This window comes from Dermochelys coriacea, chromosome 16, assembly GCF_009764565.3.
Source record: "Dermochelys coriacea isolate rDerCor1 chromosome 16, rDerCor1.pri.v4, whole genome shotgun sequence".
NCBI classification, from domain to species: Eukaryota; Metazoa; Chordata; order Testudines; family Dermochelyidae; genus Dermochelys; species Dermochelys coriacea.
Window position 1 is genome coordinate 11,863,581 of NC_050083.1, and position 22,498 is coordinate 11,886,078.

General features: G+C 43.5%; 1 protein-coding gene across 3 annotated transcripts in view; it reads left to right on the plus strand.

Moving 5' to 3' along the window:
- The window catches only part of LOC119844294 (collagen alpha-1(XXVII) chain B-like), a 307,212-nt gene that overhangs the window by 71,034 nt on the left and 213,680 nt on the right, over positions 1 to 22,498 (plus strand). The window contains exons 1-3 of one of the 3 annotated variants that reach the window (XM_038374938.2): positions 5,901 to 6,338; positions 7,783 to 8,082; positions 21,604 to 21,674. In XM_038374938.2, the coding sequence (XP_038230866.1) occupies positions 8,027 to 8,082; positions 21,604 to 21,674 (127 nt within the window). In that variant the 5' untranslated portion in view covers positions 5,901 to 6,338; positions 7,783 to 8,026. The other 2 variants (XM_038374939.2, XM_043498719.1) reach the window with 2 other exon arrangements.

Consider the following 22,498-nt stretch of genomic DNA (forward strand, 5'->3'; position numbering starts at 1 on the left):
TATCTAAGTGTACTAGTGTGCTGTGGTCTGGCATGTTTTTTGGGGTGTCTATCTAATAATGTCAGGTTTCAGAGTAGCAGCCGTGTTAGTCTGTATTCGCAAAGAGAAAAGGAGTACTTGTGGCATCTTAGAGACTAACAAATTTATTTGAGCATAAGCTTTCGTGAGCTACAGCTCACTTCATCGGATGCATCCGATGAAGTCAGCTGTAGCTCATGAAAGCTTATGCTCAAATAAATTCGTTAGTCTCTAAGGTGCCACAAGTACTCCTTTTCTTTTATCTAATAATGTGTATCTTGTTTGTAGTATGGGTGGGACAACAATGTTAGAGCCAACTCATGACCCATGAAATTGCAATTCATTTCTTCTGCATAACAATAGAAGAATAAGATAGAGGCCTGAGCAGCCACCTGCACTTCCATAAGAAAGGTAGGTTTGGCTTTGTTTCTCTGCACTGTGATTTATTTCATTCCATGGACAAGGCCTAGGTTAATAATTAACCATTATTCCAGCCTCCTTGAGACTGCGATGCTGTCCAGCCCAACGTGATGCAGTAACAGGAATGCACACAAAATCCATTCTTGCCAGGCATGGCATCTCAGCAGCAGTGGTCAAAGAACAATGGCTCTTATTGTTCCAGCAAAGTGCAAAGAATTTCACACATTTCACATCAAACGGCTGCATGAGTTCAAACATGTCACCACTAGTCCACTGTATCGCCAAGCAAACCGTAAAGCACAAAATGGGGTGGAATTTATTAAAATGGCCACTGCGGAAGGAAAAACCCCCACCAAACAGTAGCTGTGATCCATACATGGCTTCCTAGCTTACTGTGCAGCTCCTGTACCATAAAGATTGTTCCTGGGGAACTATTAACGAGAGACATACTAGTAGCAAATAACAGTTCCGTGAATCACTAAAGAGGAGCCCAAGAGTGATGCCTGGCATAAAAATAGAATTTCACAAATACAACAAAAGAAACGTTTTGGTCTTAATCCTGCAGCAAAAACAAGGTCCTGAATAATATGATGTCATGACTGAAACTGTAAAAGAAGGAAGGAAGGAACAAAAGAGAGATTCCTTAGAGCATTTAAAAAAAAGAAAAGGAGTACTTGTGGCACCTTAGAGACTAACAAATTCATTTGAGCATAAGCTTTCGTGAGCTACAGCTCACTTCATCGGATGCATTCTGTAGCTCACGAAAGCTTATGCTCAAATAAATTTGTTAGTCTCTAAGGTGCCACAAGTACTCCTTTTCTTTTTTGCGAATACAGACTAACACGGCTGCTACTCTGAAACCTGTTATGGAGCATTTAAGTATCAGCTAAAATTTGACACCAGGACCCAAATTCTGCCCTCACTCAAACCTTGATCCTCTAATGAGCTGAGCACAGATAGAGCCCCCAGTAACTTCAGCAATGCTCTGCACATGTGCAGGGGTCTGCTCTTGCATCGCTCATTGCAGGGTACTGGGCATGGTGGATAAATTGCAGAAGGATTTGGTCCCAGTTCTGTGCAAAGAGCTGACTGGAACTAGTGACCTATGGAAGACACAATCAGTACAGGAAGCTGAGACTACAGAGGCTGAATGGGAAAGCTACAAAGAAACTGAGTGATACTACAAAGGGAACTAGTAACACACTTAAGTGCAACATAGGAACAATGGGCCAGATTCACTGCTAACATAAGCTGCATTGACTTCAGTGGAGATGCACCTATTTACTCCAGCAGCAAACAGGGCCCTACATCCTCACTCCTATGTCACCAGAAAGTAAAGGAGCAAATGAATCATTCCCTCATCCACCAGCTAAAAGTTTTGAGTTATAAACAGCTGGGGCCTGATTGTCCCATCAGTTGTGGGAAAACAACTCATGATGAAGTTAATGTGCAACTGACCGGGTAATTGGGCCTTAATATGTAATAGACCAATATTTGGAGAGAAAGGGTGGGAGTCTGAAAGTGAGGCACGTAATTGCAAAGATTAGACTTGCTGTTCCTTTAGAACTGGAACAATCTGTTACAAAAAGCACCAGAAACTACTGCAGCAAAGAGCAACGCAGAATATTCTGGTTCCTGTTATGAATAAAGATGAAACAAAGGTTGGTGCTTATATATCACTCCCTGGGGTGATTATCTCACCTTTATAGACTATGCTAAACGATGGATAGCGGATGCTCTAGGCCAAGCCCTGCTCCATGCAAATCCAGTTGACTTCGATGTCCTGTGGCGTGTATCAGACCAACAAAAGGAGGTGAGATGGGATAAAAAGCCTTTTGCCTCTAGGTCAGTGATTCACATCCAGCCCAGGATGGTAGATATCTAAACTATTTTCCCGGCTAAGTTTGGTGGTTTATGTGAAATTCATAGATACTAAGGTCAGAAGGGACCATTCTGATCATCTAGTCCGACCTCCTGCACAGCGCAGGCCACAGAATCTCACCCACCCACTCCTATGAAAAACCTCACCCATGTCTGAGCTATTGAAGTCCTTAAATCATGGTTCAAAGACTTCAAGGAGCAGAGAAGCCTCCCTCAAGTCAACCATGCCCCATACTACAGAGGAAGGCGAAAAACCTCCAGGGCCTCTCCAATCTGCCCTGGAGGAAAATTCCTTCCCGACGGGCAGGTGCAGGATCAGGGCTTAAATGAGCCACCCTGGAGACTCAGGTTTATATAATTACCAAACAGGTACTGCATGGACATGGCAAGTTTCATCCCATACCAGTGTACTGTACTAGTGATCTAGAGGGATGATCTATAGCACAGAGAGGAGAGTTCAGTCTCCATGGCTCATTTCAGTCTTCATCTCCTTTGGTCTTGCAGAGACTGCTTAACCTCCATGGTGGTAGCTTTTTATGATGTAGACTAGAGTAAGTTCAATGTAATATAAGCCACCAAACAAAGTCAACAGAGAAACAAATTTAGATGTCTGCCAACCTGGGCTGGATTTGAACCATCAACCAAGAGGAGGTGAAAGGCGCTCTATTCTAGCTCACCTTCTTTTGTGGTCTGATACATGCCACAGGCCTTTCCTGTGCGTCAGATTTCAGGATGCCTATGACCTTTGCCTGGTCTTGTTGCAACTTTAAATCTGAATAGGGCACTTAGTTAAATCCTAAACATATCTGTGAATTTTGGGGTCAATAAGTGATTCAAGATGCCTTTCAGAACTTGTACTAAGATGACTGGCTCAGGTAAAAATGCACTGTGATTCAATGAGAATGTCATTAGGACCAAGCCAAACTGGAGGAGGGCAAGTCCAGGTTAGCTTCTGGAATTCAATCTCTGCTTGAAGTCAGATACTGTCAGTTGTATAGCACAGCTGTAATGCACTCTTTCCTATCACTCCTGGGCTTTTTCTCACTTGGTCTACACAGGAAGCAAGGGTGTGAAACGATTTTAATAAGAGCCTTATTGCTTAACCAGATTCCAAGTTATGGATCCAAAGGACAGATGGGTAGTGATTCTCCTGGAAGCTATCTAAATATGGACAAATATTTTAAATACTCTATGTGTTCAACCAGTCATGATTACATACTGCATTTTTTTAAGGCATACTTTTTGCAAGGTTAAAATCTCTTGTATTAAAAAAAAATCCTTATGGATAGGTCCTTAAATTATTTAAATAGACTTTTAAAAAGATGAAAAATCCAGTGCACTTTTCACTATTTGTGGTGTGTATGTGGTTTTGGTGGTGGTTGTTTGTTCTTCATTTCTCAGTTTGGCTAAGTAATGAACCTAGAATGGTAAACTTCAGTTTTGTTTTTGCTGAGTTTCAGTTTCTCATGAAATGCCACTATGCTGAGGGATCTGAATTCGCAATACCTGCATTATTTTAACTTTTATTGTAATGACTTCCACTGACATTTGGTTTAAAAAAAATCTGTGAAGTTATTTCTATTCAGACTGTTTTTGTAGCGTCTGCCTTTAAGAACAAAGTCTAAATTCTGAATCTCTATTTCATTGGCAGTAGATATTGCTGATATGCTACTGGGATTTATTTTATTTAAACTAATTTACCTCTCTCTACTTTTAAGATGACAATACTGTGATTGCATCCATGTCCACATCCTACAAATGCTTATCTATGTGCTTAGCTTGCTTTTATATGACTACTCATGTGATTAAAGAGAAGCTTGTGAGGAAGAGTTTGCAAGATTGTGTGCCAAGTCTATTTCATTAGAAGTCCTAGAGAAACTACTATGTATCCCAAGAACTGGGAACTGCTGTGTTAATAATGTGCCAGTGTGATCTATGCATATGTTTCTACCTCCACCTTTCTTTAACCTTTGCTCTCTTGTTTTGTTTTGTTTTATATTATAGCACTGTCCTGAAAAGCATCACTTTGTTCTCTTCCCACTGATGGATTTTTGGGGAAGGAAAGTTTGGTAGAATTAATGTTGACTGGTTTTGGAGGGGATGTGCAGCTATAGGGGCAGGAGGAAGAAAGGTGTGCTTTGCATCTTAAGAATGACCAAATGTGTCATTTCTCTTAGTGATTAAGGTCCAATCCTGCAAGCTGATCTTCACAGTTAGACCCTTGCTCCCATGACTTCCGTGGGTTGCTGCATGAGCTTTGGGGTTTTCTGGGCAAAGCAGCTTGCAAAGGGTCAGGTCCTGAATTGCTCATATGGTAGCAATTATCTGGATGTGTGTGTACACATTTAGATGTCTGTACATTGCTCTTACTCATATGCCTCATGAAAGCTTATGCTCAAATAAATTTGTTAGTCTCTAAGGTGCCACAAGTACTTCTTTTCTTTTTGCAGATACAGACTAACACGGCTGCTACTCTGAAATCTGCCTTCTGTGTGAGAGAACAATGAAATGTGAGATCATCTGAATCTGTCACTGAAATAACTGAATATAATGAGCTTGTTTCCACTTTTGGTTGCTTCGAGCCTTCTCTTAAAACAAACCAAGAAATTAAATGCAAACACTTCAGAGCAAAGTTATGGATGAGACTTCACACCCCATAAAAGTCAGGTGATTCAAAGCCATAGTTCCTAGAAGCAACTGTAACTTGGCCAAATTGCATACATATATTACAGAAGAACAGTGCTCAGCATATACAATAATAGACCATATATTTTATGTACAAGGGGGCTGAGTTATGGTGGAAACCATAATTTTGGGCCAAATTTTGAGATCTTTATTCAAACAAAACTCCCATTGCTCAAGAAAGGTTCACAGAACTTTGAATTCTGCATCTATCTTATTGTTTATGGCACTGCATCCAAGTACTTGGGTGGTTTAATGTCAATATCATTTGCAACCAGATTTTCAAGAGCAGCCTCTAATGTGTGTGCCTTCAGTTTGGGTGCCCATCCCAACTTGAGTTACCTTGGGTCTGACATTCAGAGGGATCGAGCATCCACAGCTGCCACTTACTTCCATTGCAGTTTGGGCTGATCTTATAAATCAGGCTCAGGTGTCTCACATTGGAAACCCAAAACTGTTTAGTGTCTGATCTGGTGAGGTGTAGCATGCCCTTGATTCCCATTCAGTGAAGAGCATCTTGCAGGACCTTATGGTGCAGCAGGTCATGTCTTCCTGTCTGCCTTGTGCAGTTCTAAACACTGTCAGCCCTTGATAATAAATAGGTGTTTTATAGTTAGTATTTTGTGTCCAGTTCTCTCTAGCTTCCTTGCTGCATGCCTTTATCCTTCCCTCCCCAGTCCTCCTCTATCTCTCTTCACGCTGTGTGAATGTCACCCCAACCCCATTTCCTTTTCGGATGTCACTGTGTCCCTAAGTGGTACTCTATGCCCAGCCTTCCTCAGTAGATTCCTTTGTATGTTTCAGTGCAGTGTGGACCCTGCCCCCTGGAGGCTGGATCCTGGCTCATTAGCTGAATGTTTGCTGAAACCGGACACCTGGTGCACTTGAGCCAAGGCAGAGTCCCTGGCTGCAGCTATTTAAAAAGGACAAGGGCAGTCTTTTATAATTTCCACCTCTCTTCACATCAGAAGGCTTCTAAGCTCCATGTTCCTTCAAGGCCAGTGCCTGGTCCCAAACCATCTTCCCCACTGACCCACAGCAGCATCCATGAGCCGTCAACAGAGCAGCAGCCCTGGGAAAATCTCTCTGCAAAAATCCTGGGACAGGATTATCTGTTGAACTTGGGGGAACAGAAACTTGCCAGGAAGGTTTGGACCTGTCAGGGCCAACGACCCAAGGAGGTGCTTGGTGCTGTCTGGCCCTCAGCTCAGAAGTCATGGTGTGATTTAAAGAAAAAATCAGAATCAGAATTTTTTTTTAAGTTGCTGGGACAAATGAATACAAATGAATTTAGGGTCTGGAAGGAGAGATTGCACAACCTCTCACCTCACCACAAAGTAAGTGTCAAAGACAGAAAGCAAAGGGTGGAGGGGAGAAAAGATTTGAAAAGGGGAGGGGATCAGGGAAAGGGGACAATAAGCCAATGAGCTGGTAAACTGAGGCTTGGGGAATCAGAGCAGAAAACAGCTTCCTAAAGTGTCTGACTCTGACACATTGTAATTTTAACTAGTAAGGGTTCTAATTTCTATGCAAGTCACCTGTGTTACAGTGAATCTAACAGCCAATCTCTCCTTCCCTTCTTCCCCCTCCCCCATGTACTCAAGTGATTATTTGCCTGCCCTGTTGAACTGACTGTTTTTTGTTTTTTACTGTTACACATGCTTGACAAAATACATGTCTGGAACACTAACATAGGTCTATACATGGGAATTTGGGAGAGTGATTCATACTTCACTAGCAGTAATTAGAAAGGGGATCTCACACAGCTGGAGAAGGTAGCACCTTTGAGATCACTCAGCTGTCTGCTTTATATGCACAGAATCACCCAAAGTTTCCTTTCTAGTTATACAAAGCTTTAGAATGATGACTTGTGACTCTTTAATTTCTAAAGAGATCCTAGGTAAGAATGACATCAATTCCTATGCTCTGTATTTTGTGTGCTTGAGTATGGATAAAGGGGTGTGGGGGACAGAGAGTGTGGAGAGGAGAGAGCTCCTTGCATTTCAATCACCTGTTACATCAGCTTGCCTGCTCCAAAAGCAGAAAATACAGAAAGAGGAGAGAGGGATAGCGGTCCCTTTGTGCGGATGACTGAGGGCCCTAAGCAAAAATCTAAACTGCCTCTTCAAAGCACTCCACAAAAGAAAAATCTTTAAAGTACCTTTGACTTTGCCATCAGAGGGGGAGAACAGTTGAGACAATTTGTGGGTCAGTCCTGCCAGAGGTTTTCTTTTCAGGTTTTCCATTCCTGGTGAAAGATGAAGGGATCGGTTTGAATGTAACCTTTGTTAATTTCCCTCTACAGGCCAGAGAGGGGTTTGAATGGAGTTTCTCTATTTATTTTCTCCTGGGATAGACTGGAAGGGGTCGGTTGTTTTTTTTTTTTTTTTTTTTTTTTTTTTTTTTTTAGTGCTTCACTTCAGTGTTACAGAGGAGGGCAGCAGAGAGAGGCAGCAGAAACTTCCTTAAATAATTTTCATTTCTCAAAATCTGCCTTTTCCCCTCTTTTCTCTAAGTCCAGAGAAGAGTTCGTGGGGGCTGGGAAGCACATCTGCATTGCAAATAAAAATAATTATGATCACCACCACGCAAACAAACAAGTAACAGCTCAGAGAGAGAGAGAGAGAGAGAGAGACTTTCAACCAAGGATTTTGGAAATAAGAGATCACAGAAGTTATATTAAGAGTGAGGCGGAAAATAAGAGGCAAGAAATACAGCGACCATGGGCCACATTCTTTTCCTAGCTTGTACTTTCTGTTCCTCTCTCTCCTTTTTCCCAAGGTAACTGCAGTCTGCCGAGAGGGAGTTAAATGGGATTAAAAGCTCTGTGTAAGCAAAAGGACCCAGAAGAGAAGGAGGGAAGGAGTTGGCCGTGCGGGCCAGGGGGTGTCTTTGGCACAGCTGAGCCCCTTAGAGAGACAGAGAGCTGAGCTCCTGGGAAGGATGCACCCACAAACCAGCCTTTTCCCCTTTTTCTGATGGATCGCTGCAAAACTTGCCCGAAAGAGACAATGCACTAAACGTGATGGAGCCGGAATCAGAGCCGGTCTCCAGACTCAGAGCAACAGCAGCAGCCAGGGGGTGAGTAAAAACTCCTAACTCTGCCTGAGATGGGGAAAGCACAACCTGGGGGCAAGGGGGGCCCCCTCGTAATATGGGGGCCTGGGGGGAGCGAGCCGAGGAAGAGGGAGGACCCCGCACGGGAAAGAGCAGCGCTCTGCTCCCGGGTGGCTTGGGATGGGGTGGGGGAGACATTCCTGCTCTGACCAGGGGACGATGTGAAAACTGCCAGGCTGCAGAGGAGAAGGGGCTGGGGAAGCGGAGGCCACGCTACCCCAGAGAGGGAGGAAAGCGGCCAGGAGGGACCGGAGCTGGGCAGCAAAGGACGAGGATGAGGGGTGGCTTCTTCCTACCCCGTTCTTTGATGGGGAGGGGGGTAGGTGGGGGAAGGGAGGGAGCTCCCGGCTTGGATCCGGGGCGGGGGAGGAAAGGTATCCGCAACAAATGCAGAAATTATTAATCTCTCCCCACCCCCGTCCCCCGCAGACACGAGTGGGAATAGCTTCCAGCTCTTGCTGGGAATGGGGCCCTCAGTCCCTTCCCCCATTTAAGTGTGCGGGGTCTTATACTTAGGGCTTCGTCTCTCTTCTCTGACCCCCCCACAAAAAACCCTCCGTAAGGGGCTGCAGAAAATGCATCAGAGCTTTGCTTAGAAACTTGGGGGTGGGGAGGGTTACTTTCCCACTGAGGCTCAGTAACAAACCCCCTGTGTCTCCTTTCCACACCTTCTGGCCCAGTGAAGGGTTAATCCGAGGCTTGCGCTGTCGGATGTGATGATGATTTACAGATACTCCCTTGAAGTGCTGGGGTTCTTTTCTCCTGGCAGTTTGGAAGCCTTGTGTACATCTCCTTGTGTTTCCAGCCAGATTTATATGGGGTGTTTGAGAAGGGGGTGGGGAGGCGTCTTGCGCACCCCTACTCCCCCTCGGTGCCATGCCCAGCTCACTTGGCTACATGCAGCTTGCAATTTGGATGTGACTTCTAAAGAGAGGGCTGCCTGCTTCCTTGTAGGCTAAGTGTGTGTGTAACTGTGTAGAGAGATGGGTGCTTTCTCCACAGGGAAGGCTGGGACTAACTGTCCCTTGTGAGCCCTTGTGTGTTGATATACATGAAGACTGAATGGGCATGTTCCCTTTTTGCCCAGGCTTTTCGGTCTTCATTCCAATCACACCTTGTGAATGCTGGGTGTACTCTTTAGAGAAAAGCCTGCTTGGGTCTAACAGCCTGTGGATGGGAGCGTCTGACTCCGATCCATCTGTTAAAGGTGGAAACGCAGGAGGGGAGAGAGGGTCAGTGAAGACTGACTGGAGGGATTAGAGCAAAGGGAGAAGGCCCAGAGATGAGAGAGATATTTGGCAGGTCAAGGTCACCTTACTGGGCACCAGCTTTTAGGCATGATAGGTTATCGCACCATTACTGTACCTGTAATGAGGACACAAAGGCTACAAATCCCAAGGAGCATCCAAATCATGCTGAGGAAGCAGTTAGTACAGCAAGAAGCTGCAACTGAGGGAGGAGAGTACAGCATGGTAGCTCGCTGAGTATACTACTTACACTAGTTCTTCAGATGTCTGATTCTCCCAGAATAATGGTCTCCTTTAGTTAAATACCTTACAAGGATGTTGCTGATGAGCATGTTGCTCATTCTTTCCCTCCTCGCAGCGGTCGCTTGCAACCCTTCACGTTATCCCCGAGCTTTTTATTTTGTTCTGTTTTATGTTATTTGCTCCGAGAAGGCTGTGACTGTAAAATATACCATTTCAGTAGCTGGATGTACCTGTTAAGGCCTCTAGTCTTAGTAAGCATCCCATTCCCCTTGAGCATGCCTGTATCCACACATGGCAGGACATTTTGCATTCAATAGTTGCTCATCCTGGAAATGGTTTAGTGCAGGGATTCCCGAGCGGTGGTACCTGAACCCTGGGTGGTATGTGAGCTTGATATTCCCTCCATCCACTTCACAACAATTTTTTAAAGATGGTACATCAGCCATTGGTCTAGTGCGTTCACACAGCAACGCTGTTTTATAATGGACCCATTCTGGCACATTCACACATGGTGCGATTGTACCAGTGCATTGTCATACTCCTGATTCACCCATTCCAGTGTGGCCAGAACCATTGCTGCCAGCAATGGTTAATTTCCAAAGGTGAATCGCACAATGCAGGATGGAGTTAGACTGGATTGACTGAGCCAGCAGTTACTGCCTGTGGTAGGGTGAAATAAGTGTTGAACGCACTGGGAGAGCTAACAGCCTCATCCCAGTCTATACAACCAGGGGGAACCACAAGGAAATTTGACAGACGTTGCAAGCTTAGCGACCTCTCATCAATGGTTTGTTGCAGTGTCTTTTCAATGTATGCAGGGTCTTGGAGGCTGGAGAGCAGGTTTCTGCACTCTGCTGCTGATTGATTGAATACATCAGGGCCACAGAAACTTCATGGTCGTCTTCAGCCACAGCTACATCTGTTCGATTGGATCCAGGCAGCACAGGTGCCAACTAATGTTGGAGGCTAGCTTAATGTTTCTGCAGGCCTCTTCAGTGCGCCGGTTCTGTGTCCCAGCACTTCTGCTTTGGCATCCTGGAAACATGCTTCCTTGTACTTGTTCACATGTGTTGGCCCTTCATGTGCCAAACAAGAATACCTCAAGACTGACACTCAGCATTCACCTGCAATGCTGGCTACCACCAAGGCAGACTGTAATGCATCAATTTTTTTTAGAAAACCTAGAAAGATCATTTTGGATGCCAGCTTGTATGTAACAGGAAATTACTGCCCCCGTCGCTCTATGTAGGCAATTTCATGATAGATTGTGGCACCACAGGACAAACTGAACAACGTGGAGACAACCAGCTGACCCTGTGTTGTACATATGCACTGGACAGTTGGGGACAATCAGGAAAGCATAAGATCTAGCTCTGTAGATTCTTATACCATACCAAGTAGTGTGATATCCTAGGGGTAAGAAGCATTGCCTAATGGATAGGGTACAGGACTAGGGTTACAAAGATCTGGGTTGTTTCCTGCTGCCAACCATTTGCTGTGTCAGCTTGGGCAAATCTCTTAATCTACCCTCTCTGCCTTTTTTCCCTACATATAAAAAGTGGTTGGGAGGGAGACTTCCCTACCTCATACTGAGGTTATCCATAATGGTTGAGAGGTGCTCAAACACTATAAGAAGGGCTGCAGAAGTACAGTATCTAAATGGAGATGCCCAGTCCAAAGGCAAAAAAAGACACTGTACACCGTCTCCCAACCAGGCTAAATGTATTGGGGTCACAAAAATAAATGACAGACTTTTATTTAGATGACAGTGAAAACAAATGAGAATTCAATGAACCTTTGCCAAACCCCATTCACAAAATTAGAGAATGCAAAGAGGCTGGTAGGAAGAACAAAATAGATGTTTGGTGATGGAATATGCTTAGCACTTTTTTTTTTAAGGGTTCCAGTTACATAACTGAGAACACAAAAGAAATGAGCTTATGGAGTGTTGTCACTTCACACAAAAGCAAGGTCAACAACCAGGCAGATAATGATACTGATCAAAGAAAAGGAGTACTTGTGGTGCCTTAGAGACTAACACATTTAGTTGAGCATAAGCTTTCGTGAGCTACAGCTCACTAAAGGAGTACTTGTGGTGCCTTAGAGACTAACACATTTATTTGAGCATAAGCGTTCGTGAGCTACAGCTCACTCCATGAAGTGAGCTGTAGCTCACGAAAGCTTATGCTCAAATAAATGTGTTAGTCTCTAAGGCACCACAAGTACTCCTTTTCTTTTTGCAAATACAGACTAACACAGCTGCTACTCTGAAAACGGATCAAAGAGGAGCCCAAGGGTAAAATGCTGTTGCTGGTCCTCTAATCAGCATTTGAGTCATAACAAACTAATGTCCTGTCCTCCATTTAGTGAGTGAGGAGCCAGATCTTCAGCAACAGGAATTCCAAAGGAGGAGAACTGAATTAAGTATTGGTGTATTAAGTATAATGACATGTTTGTCTAACCTGTTCTTAAAACAGAGCAATGACAGGGATTCCACAACCTCCCTCGGTAACCTGTTCCAGTGTTTAACTGTCCTTAAGTTAATGAGTACTTGTGGCACCTTAGAGACAAACAAATTTATTTGAGCATAAGCTTTCGTGAGCTACAGCTCACTTCATTGGATGCATTTCTATAGCTCACGAAAGCTTATGCTCAAATAAATTTGTTAGTTTCTAAGGTGCCACAAGTACTCCTTTTCTTTTTGTGAATACAGACTAACACGGCTGCTACTCTGAATCCTGTCCTTAAGTTAGAAATTTTCCCCTGATATTTAACATAAATATCCCTTGCTTCAATCTTAGCTGATTACTTCTTGTCCTTCCCTCAGTGGACATGAAGAACAATTGATCACCATCCTCTTTATAACAATATTTTACATATTTGAAAACTGTTATGTCTCCCTCCTTAATCTTTTCTGGACTGTACAGACCCAGTTATTTCAACCTTTCTTTATACGTCATGTTTTCTAAACCTTTTATCATTTTTGTTTCTCTCTACTTGACTCTCCAATTTGTCCACGTCTTAAAGTGTGGTGCCCAAAACCAGGTGCAGTGCTCCAGCAGAGACCTCACCAATGTCAGGTAGAGTGGAACAATTACCTCCTGTGGTTTACAAACAAGACTCTTGTTAATACACCCCAGAATGACATTTGCCTTTTTCTCAATAGCATAATGTTGTTGACTCATCTTTAGTTCGTGATCCACTATAACCCACAGATCTGTTTTTGAAGTACTACTCTCTAGCCAGTTATTCCCCATTTTGTATTTGTTTCATTTTTTTCCTTAAGCGTAGTTCTTTGTACTTGTCTTTATTTAATTTCATTTTATTGAATTCAGACCAATTCTCTAATTTGTCAAGGTCATTGGAGAACTGGATTAGAATTCTCAGAGTGCTCGCAAGCCCACCCAGCTTGGTGTCATCTGCACATTTTATAAGATTACTCTCTCCACCATCATCCACAGGTTAACCTTTAGGCTTGCTTCACAGACAGAATTAAATTGTATCTATATCTGCCCTACTTCCGGCTTCAAAATAAATTGTAGCAACAAAAAAAGACAATACCCCTAACTCAGCAGGTCCAGATAACTTGCATCCAAGAGTTCTAAAAGATTTGGCTGATGTTCTCGCTGGACCATTAATGTTGGTTTTCAGTAATGGCACATGGAGTTCCAGAGGACTGAAAGAAAACTAATATTGTGCCAGTTTTTAAAAAGGGCAAATGGGATGACCTAGGTAATTATAGGCCTGTCAGCCTGACATTGATGCTGGGCAAGATAATGGAGTGGCTGATATAGGGCTTGATTAATAAAGAATTAAAAGAGGAGAGTGTAGTTCATGGAAATCAACATGGAAATAGATCAGTGGTGAAAGTAAGTCTAGTGACTTGCTGGGCTGGGGCTGGCTCTGGCCCCTGGAAGGGGCGGGGCTGAGGGAGGTCAGAGCCAGTCCTGGCGCATCCTGTACTGGCAAGTGCCTCCTTCCCCCTCCCCGGGGTAACAGCAGCAACCGGGGGTCCTGGGAATGGTTTAACGGGCCCTGGGTGGTAGCAGCAGCCGGAGCCCTGGGCCCTTTAAATCGTCCCCGGAGCCCCGCCGTCGCTTCCCCAGGACTCCGGCAGCACGGCTCCGGGGACGAGGCTCCGGCCGCCACTACCGCCCCAAGCCCTTTAAATCGTCCCCGGAGCTTGCCGGAGCCCTGGGGAAGCGGCAGTGGGGCTCCAGGGACGATTTAAAGGGCCCAGGGCTCGGCCACCGCTACTGCCCAGGGCCTTTTGAATCGCCGCCCCAGACCCACCGCCGCTACCCCAGGGCTCCGGCAGCAATTTAAAGGGCCGGGGGCTCCAGCCGCTGCTGGGAGCCACAGGCCCTTTTAAATTGTGCCTGGGGAAGCTGATCCACCCAGGTACGGTGCACCGGCTCTTGCCGGTACACCATACCGGGGCGTACCGGCTTACTTTCACCTCTGAAATAGATCCTGTTAAACTAATTTGATACTTTTAATGAGATTAAAAGTAACAGTGCTGATGTAACATACTTAGACTTCTGTAAGGCGGTTGACTTGGTGCTGCCTGACACTTTGATTAAAAAAAGGAGAATTGTGTGTGCCATTTTAATCCATTTGATATAAAATTAACAGCTGACTAACCGATGTCTCCAAATGTAATTGTAAACAGGGAATAGTTGTCAAGTGGGTATGTTTCCAGGGGGGTCCCACTGGCCCGATGCTATGTAAGATTCTTAGCAATGACCTGCAAGAAAACATAAAATCATCACCTGATAGAACTTGCAGATGACACAAAAATTGGAGAAGTAAATAATGAAGAGGCCAGGGTGCTGATTCAGGGCACTCTGGATCACTTGGTAAATGAGATGCAGACAAACCATATGTGGTTTTAATACAGCTAAATGTAAATGTATGCATCCAGGAACAAAGAACAGCGGCCATACTTACAGCATGGGGGACTCAATCCTGGGAAGCAGTGACTGTGAAAAAGATTTGGGGGCTACAGTGGATAATCAGCTGAACATGAGCTCCAAGTGTGACGCTGTGGCCAAAAGAGCTAATGTGATCCTGGGATGCATAAACAGGGGAATCTCAAGTAGGAATAGAGAGGTTATTTTATATCTGTATTTGGCAGTGGGGCAACTGCTGCTGGAATCCTGTGTCCAGTTCTGGTGCCCACAACTCAAGAAACATGTTGAAAAATGTGAGAGAATTCAGAGAAGAGTCTCACGAATGATTGAAGGATTAGAAATGATTCAAGGATTATTAGATTATAGTGAGAGACTCCAGGAGCTTAATGTATTTAGCTTAACAAAGAGAAGGTGAATGGGTGACTCAGTTACAGTCTACAAGTACCTATAACTGACATGGGGAACAAATATTTAATAATAGGATCTTCAGTCTAGCAGAGAAAGGTATAGTATGAGCCAATGGTTGGAAGTTGAAGCTAGACAAATTCAGACTGAAAATAAGGTGTAAATTTTTGACCATGAGGGTTATTAACAATTAGAGCAATTTACCAAAGGTTGTGGTGAATTCTCCCTCACTGGCAATACATAAATCAAGATTGGATGTTTTTCTAAAACAGTGGCTCTCAACCTTTCCAGATTACTGTACCTGTTTCATGAGTCTGATTTGTCTTGTGTTCCCCCAATTTTCACCTCACTTAAAAACTACTTGCTTACAAAATCGGACATAAAAGTGTCACAGCATGCTAATACTGAAAAATTGCTTCTTTTCTAATTTTTACCATATAAGTATAAAGTAAATAAATTGTACTATAAATATTGTACTTGCATTACAATGCATAGTGTATAAAGGAGTATAAACAAGTCATTATCTGCACAGAATTTTAGTTTGTAATAACTTTGCTAGTGCTTTTTATGTAGTCTGTTGTAAAACTAGGCAACTATCTAGATCAGTTGATGTACCCCTGGTTGAGACCCAGTGTTTTAAAAGATCTGCTCTAAGAAGTATTTGGGGAAAGTTCTATGGCCTGTCAGACTAGATGTTTGCAATGGTCCCATTCTGGTCTTGGAATCTGTGAATTGCTGTTTTCTAAAGAAAATCAACTCTGTTCCACTTTGATTCATAGGATTCATCCATGGCTCAAAAATGTCAGAGAAACAGGTGTTTGTCCTATTTTTAGGGATGTGCCAACCCCAGCTATTTGTTGGGAAGGATGGCTCAGTGGTTTAAAGTATTAGATTTGAAATATAGTATATTGGAAAAAATGGTTCAAACCCCATCAGAGTCAACTCAGACCTTCAGCTGTAGTCTTCTGGATATGACCTTAGAAAATGAGGTTCTGCGTATGCTCTACACGTAGAGCCCTGCAAATCTGCAGATATCATGAACTGGATGCAGATACAAATTTTGTATCCACACAGAGCTATTGTATCCCCACATGGACACTGTAAGAGAGGGAGTCTTGGTTGAAATTTCCTCTCCATTGTCTGTCTACTGTGTATCTGCCACTTTCCAGCCCAGTGAAAGCTATTGTACAAGTGTAAGGTATTTAAATTGGGCTTTAAATTAGAGTGGTCTAAAGAACCAGTGCCATACTGTCTTTCTGCATGCCCTATGCTAGGCTTTTATGAAAGAATAGCATCTTTGTAATGCTGGGTGCTACTGAATTGTTGTTGCCAGTGTCTGAAGTCCCACCCCATGTGAATGACTCCTTCCTTTCATCCTGCTCTGTTGAGGCACTCTGATGTTGCTAGGAGCCACCTCCTCAAGGAAGCAGCAGTTTTTTGGTCCATCATAGTTAGACAGATGTTGCCAAAGCTGTGTGCGAGTGCTCTATCGACACAGTGCTAATTGCATTTTCATCCTGAATTAAGATTAGAGTTGGCAAAAGTCAAGATAGAGATACCCTGGGAAACTTGATGACAATGCTGTATGTGTGTATGTACATTCTAAACTGTCACACCCCCGACACACAGTCATGGGAAAACAATGTCTCATAATCATCCCTGGGATGAAGTTGTCTGGCTATATTTCAATCTCACACTATTCTTACCCAGAAATGTTGTAAAGACAGTGTTCCAAACCATTTCACTTGGTATTCCCTGCAACGTACTGCCAAAATTCACATACATTTTAGCTGATGTCTTAGGCCATGTGGGTTTTTTCCCCTCTTTCAGGCTACACTTGCAATGAGTTTTCAGTTCTCATTTTAAAATCTGGTGTGATAGGTACTTAGCATTCCGGAAGCATACATTCTTAACTGTTCTTTGCTTAAAAGCTACTAAGGGCTGTTACTGGAGACGGCTTTCCTTTTTTGCTCACTCGCAGCTGATTGACTGCTTCTAGGTCAACTCCACAGTTTCCAGTCTTTTGAGGTTATTGTGAAAACAATCGGGGCACAAAAGCTGCCTTCTTGGCCCTTGTTATGACAATTGATGATGACCGGAGTCAAAAATTGATGGTTTGACTCCCCTCTCAAAAAAGTTACTTGCCTTGGCCAAGCAGAATTTTGCTATAGCCCTGGCTGTTCTAATGATAGGCATTGTGTAAATAAATAAGGGGTCAGTGCTGCTGGACAGGATTCTGCCAAAGATCAATGTCATTCATAAAGCAACATGTGTATGCTTGAGGATCCCAAGCAAGGAACACAGTTTCTTTCTGATAAATTTGAGAAGAAGGGTCTTTTGATTTGTCAAGGACCAGAGCTCAGTGTTCTAGGTGTCACTGCATTACTCCCACCTCTGGTCATTGAACTGTTGCTTCAGTTGTGGATCATCAAATCTGACTGGGCAGCTAGAGCTTGGGTCTAAGTAGGTAAGTATTAGCAGCAGCAGTGTTGAGACAGCACCTATGAACCCCACATGTGGACTGGGGCCCTGCTATGCTAGGTGCTGTAGACACACGAAATAAAAAGACTGTCCCTGAGTATAGTGGGGAAACTGATTTTTGTTGATGTTTTTATTTTGTTTCATGAGGCAGTTTAAAGTCTATACTCATAGGCTGAGATTTTTCAGATCCTATTAGGAACTGAGTATCCAAATGGGTTAGGAGTCTCTGAAAATCTCAGCTATGGTGCTGTGTTTAGGATTTAGGCTCTACGGCAGGACCTGTATGTGTTCATCTCTCAGAAACACCGTCAGATCTCATAGCAGGAAACGTTCATTTAGTCTTTTCGAAGAGAGTTCTCAGCAGCCAGATTCCATTTTTGTCCTTCGTGCAGAGGAAGGCACTCTTGAGTGATTAGTCCAAGATAAAATGATACTTTTTAGCAGTGGCTTTGTCATCAAGGAATCAGTGCATTGCTATATGTTACAAAATATAGTGAATGCAAGGCAAAAACTGATAGCCATCAAACATTCTCAGGATGTTTTTATTTTTGCCCTTGAGGCAAGTGCATTGTACATGACACATATCGGGATTATCAGTGAGGGAGATTCTATACAGACCATAGAGAGAGAGGAGTGATGACTCTCTTGGCCCCAGGGGCCCATCAACTTGTTGCTTTCAGAAATTTGATCTCTAACCTTCACTAGAAGAGTGATGCCTGACTCTGAAGGCTGAAGTCCGTGGGTTTGATCTTACAGTTCATTCTGCAAATCAGTAGCTCCACTGAATTCAGTGGGGCTAGCGTTGAATGAAAGTCACTCCTATCCTATGGAGAGACTGGAAGGGCACCTTCTCAGTCTTGAACCAGGGCTTATGTGGTGGATAGGGCTTATGGTAGGTTTCACCTGGTGTCTCTGAGGGTTTGCAGGAACTAATTGAGCTTGCTGGGGATATTTGTTCTTGCTGTGATGCATGCATGCACACACCCACCCATAGAAGGGTACTATTGTGGGTGACTCTGAAAATCCCTAGCGATGGGGTGGAACAGAGATAAAGGAATAGATAGATCTGCTAGCTCTATATAAGGAGAAAACTCTCCCTTGCTTACTGCTACTCAAATCGCTTATGCAACCCTGTCACCATAGAGTTGTAACGGAAAAAGACCTCACGTTATAAAAAACCTGCAATAATTTAACAGCCCCATCAGACACAGGTCTGCCATTTGGAAGCAGCATTCACTTTTTCCATTAAGCTGGTATATTTTGCCAAAGTGTTTTTCTTCAGCATTCTGGCACTTGTCCTCATTCCAATCTTGTACTGTATTGGCTGTCTGAGGAGAGCAGCAGTGTGTCCAGTGCCAGCTGGAGCCTATGCTGTGAATGCATCTCTTTTACTGCCCAGTCAGTGTCTATGCAACAGAATCGTGTGCTAGATTTTCCCTGAAGCTTGTTTCCCTTGCTTGTTGGTCAACAGGAAATCTAGAAGCAAATTGTGGGGATTTTCCCTTCCTCGCTGCCATTTTTATTAAGAATAATGGGCTTTACCTGGTACATTGTGGGGGGTGACTGAATTGGTGACTGATTCACAGGGTTGTTTAGTACTATAAAAATATCCATGCTGTGTATATAGACACAGAGCCCTTGTTCTCACTCGGAAAAAGGTGCTCTTTATTCATGTGAGCTAGCACATGGAATCAAAGAAAAGGTAAAATCTGCGTGAAGACCAAGGCATTTTGCAGTCTTAATGCTAATTAGGAAGTTGTAGTAAACCCTGGGCTCTCTTTAACTCAACCTTCTAGTGTGTGAAAGCTACAAACTGCCTTGTCTTCCCTAGGATTTTACCTCATTTTAATTACCATGAGTTAGCTAACGCAAGTTAAGAACAATGTGCTTTTTTCCTATTGAGGAAACCCCCCTTTTTAAGCTCTGCTATTGCATATAGCAGTAGCTGTGACTCTGCAGCTCATGCTCAAGACACAAAAACTAAGCCACATCTGAGTTCTAATAGACTGTTATTGTTGTCGGTTTGATGGGTCACAGAAATGAGGGTCGGGGATCCAAGCTGGGTTCTGGTCCTTTTACATCACGCCTGTGGCATAAAGGGATCCAGGAAGCAGCCAGGAATTCTGCCGGGGCAGGGAGGGTTCCAAGGGTTGTATGTGGCCACTGTAATGGTGGAGCAAGGAGGAGTGGCTAGGATGCATTATTTAGCTATTCTGAGTTGCTGGGTGGTCCGCTGGGGACCTTTATAACGTGGGAATAAGTTAGAGCAGCCCTCAGATCCCTCCTGCATCTGAAAGGTGAACCCAGGAATCAGGAGCAAGGAGACTGCAAAATAACAATTTGGTCCATCTAATTAATTTCCCTGATGTGGGATTGTTCTAGTGTTTTTTCTAGTCAAGTGTCAGACATAGCAAGCAGTGGGGTTCATGCATGGATTTCTCTACTAAAGTTAATAGGCCAGATCCTTGGCCTATAAATCAGTGTAGCTTCACTGAAGTCAATGGAGCTGCAGTGTTCTACAGCAGCTGATGGAAAGACCCAAACTAATAAAATACCTCTACAAAGTTTTTCGCGTGCAAGAGGTGAAACCAGAAAGGCTGGGAAACAGTACACTAAAATATTGAAATAAATATACAATTATTTTCATTCACCAGCTATGAATAGGGTCTATTTCATGTCTTTGTCCCACTTCCACCCCAGATATACTATTGGTCTAACTGAAATGAAGTAGTACTAACAACTTATGAATGATCCATGTTTTTTCTTTCTCTGGTGGAGGACTTTATATAGTTGACATTTTTGTCTCTGTTCCTTCAGCTGCCTAATGGCCTTGATACTTCAACCTAGCTATTAAATCTCCTCTAGAAGACAAGAAAATTTAATCTAATAACTTTCCACAGATAGTTCTGAGTGAATTTAACCAAGGAGTTTCTTATGCTTTTGCATTATTTTGATACCAATCAAGCAATTTGTGGGCTGAGGGGTGGTTTCTGCAACCTTTCTGGTATAGCTTTTCCTTCCTGCTACTGCTTTCACTGGCACCCAGAAGCTTATAGTGTAGCTAGCAGAAAGCTTTTCCAAATGCAGCTTCACAGGTGTGAAACACAACCTTCCAGAGGGGTGCCTCCACATAGCTTGGAATGCTGCAACTCCTGTGGGCGTTTTTCTTAACCCCTACCACCGGCAGGCAGGATTTCTCTACGCATTGAACTAATGAGAAATGCATTAATGGTAGTGCTCTAACTGTGCTGGGTACCAAAGGGTTAACCGCCTATCCCTTCTCTTTGTATCCGTTTTTTAGAAGAAAATAAATTAAACCACATAGGGCTTGTCCCAGAATTTGTTCTTAATGAATGTGAGAGCAGCAGGATTCAAACTTTGTTTACTCAGATGCAAAGTTTCAGAGTAGCAGCCATGTTAGTCTGTATCCGTAAAAAGAAAAGGAGGACTTGTGGCACCTTAGAGACCAACAAATTTATTTGAGCATAAGCTTTCGTGAGCTACAGCTCACTTCATCGGATGCATTCCACTGTATGCATCCGATGAAGTGAGCTGAAGCTCACGAAAGCTTATGCTCAAATAAATTTGTTGGTCTCTAAGGTGCCACAAGTCCTCCTTTTCTTTTTTCAGATGCAAAGGTAACTTGCATAACACTTACTGTGTGTCCTCTCATCCCCTAATACATACACTTGAGTCAAGTTCATCTTTCTCCTTATTTTGAATTGCTTCTGTGTTCCTTTTGCATCCTGGCATTCTACACTGAACAGTGCTGCAGCTAACACACAACTTTGGTCTTTTTGTAGGACTGATGATCTGATACCCTTGACATCACTGCATATAGCTCTGATCCCAATTCAGGGCCTGATCCAAAGTCTGTTGCAGTCGATGGACAAATTCCCATTGACTTCGGTGGGCTATTCATCAGGCCCTCAAGTAGGATTCTGGTTATGGAGTCCCAATAAGAAGCAAGCAGTCAGTTCTATGCTGTGAGGGTCTGATCCTCCAGCTATTGTTGTTAATGACGACATCCCCCCGCCCTCCCCACTGACTTCAATAAATGCATGATTGAAGCCTTGTTCAGGATGAAGCTTATTTTTTTTTGGCCTTTAACAGCCAGACTTGAGTAATGTTTTATATTCTAAATATTTTAAAATTGTAACAAAAACCTGATTTTTTTTTCCTTCTCTGATTTTTAGGGGATCCCTCTTTCTCTGGACTGTACTATATTTTACCTGTTTCCTTGGATTCGCACAGGGAAGTCCTGAAGGTAAATTACACTTGTGTGTTTGTTTTTCTGCCCTACAAAGAAAAATGTGTAAGTGAATTTTAGCCAAGGGGCTTGGCTTCAATTTAGATAACTGTATCTAATCAAGAGCCTAATGCAGACTTAATTTACTCACTTCTGCTGTTTTGCTGCTGATGGTTCAGGTGTTGACCTGAGTAGACTATCTAGACTTGGAGACCAGCAGTTAAGGCCAGATTTTTAAAGGTATCGGGGTACCTAAAGATGCAGATGGGCACCTCATGGGATTTTCAGCTCTATCTACATATCTTCATCTTTTGGCACCTAAATTCCTTTTAAAAAATCTGGCCCTTAAAGCCTTTATCTAATGAAGTTTGTCACTAATGAGTTAAGCATCCCTGGGAGGCTGGTAAGTATTATAATTAGGGCCCTACCGTATTCACGGTTCATTTTGGTCAATTTCACGGTCATAGGATTTTTTTAAATCATGAATTTCATGATTTCAGCTATTTTAATCTGAAATTTCACAGTGTTGTAATTGCAGGGATCCAGACCCAAAAAGGAGTTGTGGGATTACAAGATTATTGTAAGGGGCATTGCAGTACTGCTACTGTTGTTTCTCTGTTGTTGCTGGCGGCAGCACTGCCTTCAAAGCTGGGCAACTGGAGAGCGGCAGCTGCTGGCCAGGAGCCCAGCTCTGAAGGCAGAGCTGCTGCCAGCACCAGTGCAGAAGTAAGGATGACATGGTATGGTATTGCCACCCTTCCTTCTGTGCTGCTGCTTGCAGATCTGGGCCCTCAGACAGCAGCTGCCACTCTCCACCCAGCTCTAAAGGCAACAGCTCAGAA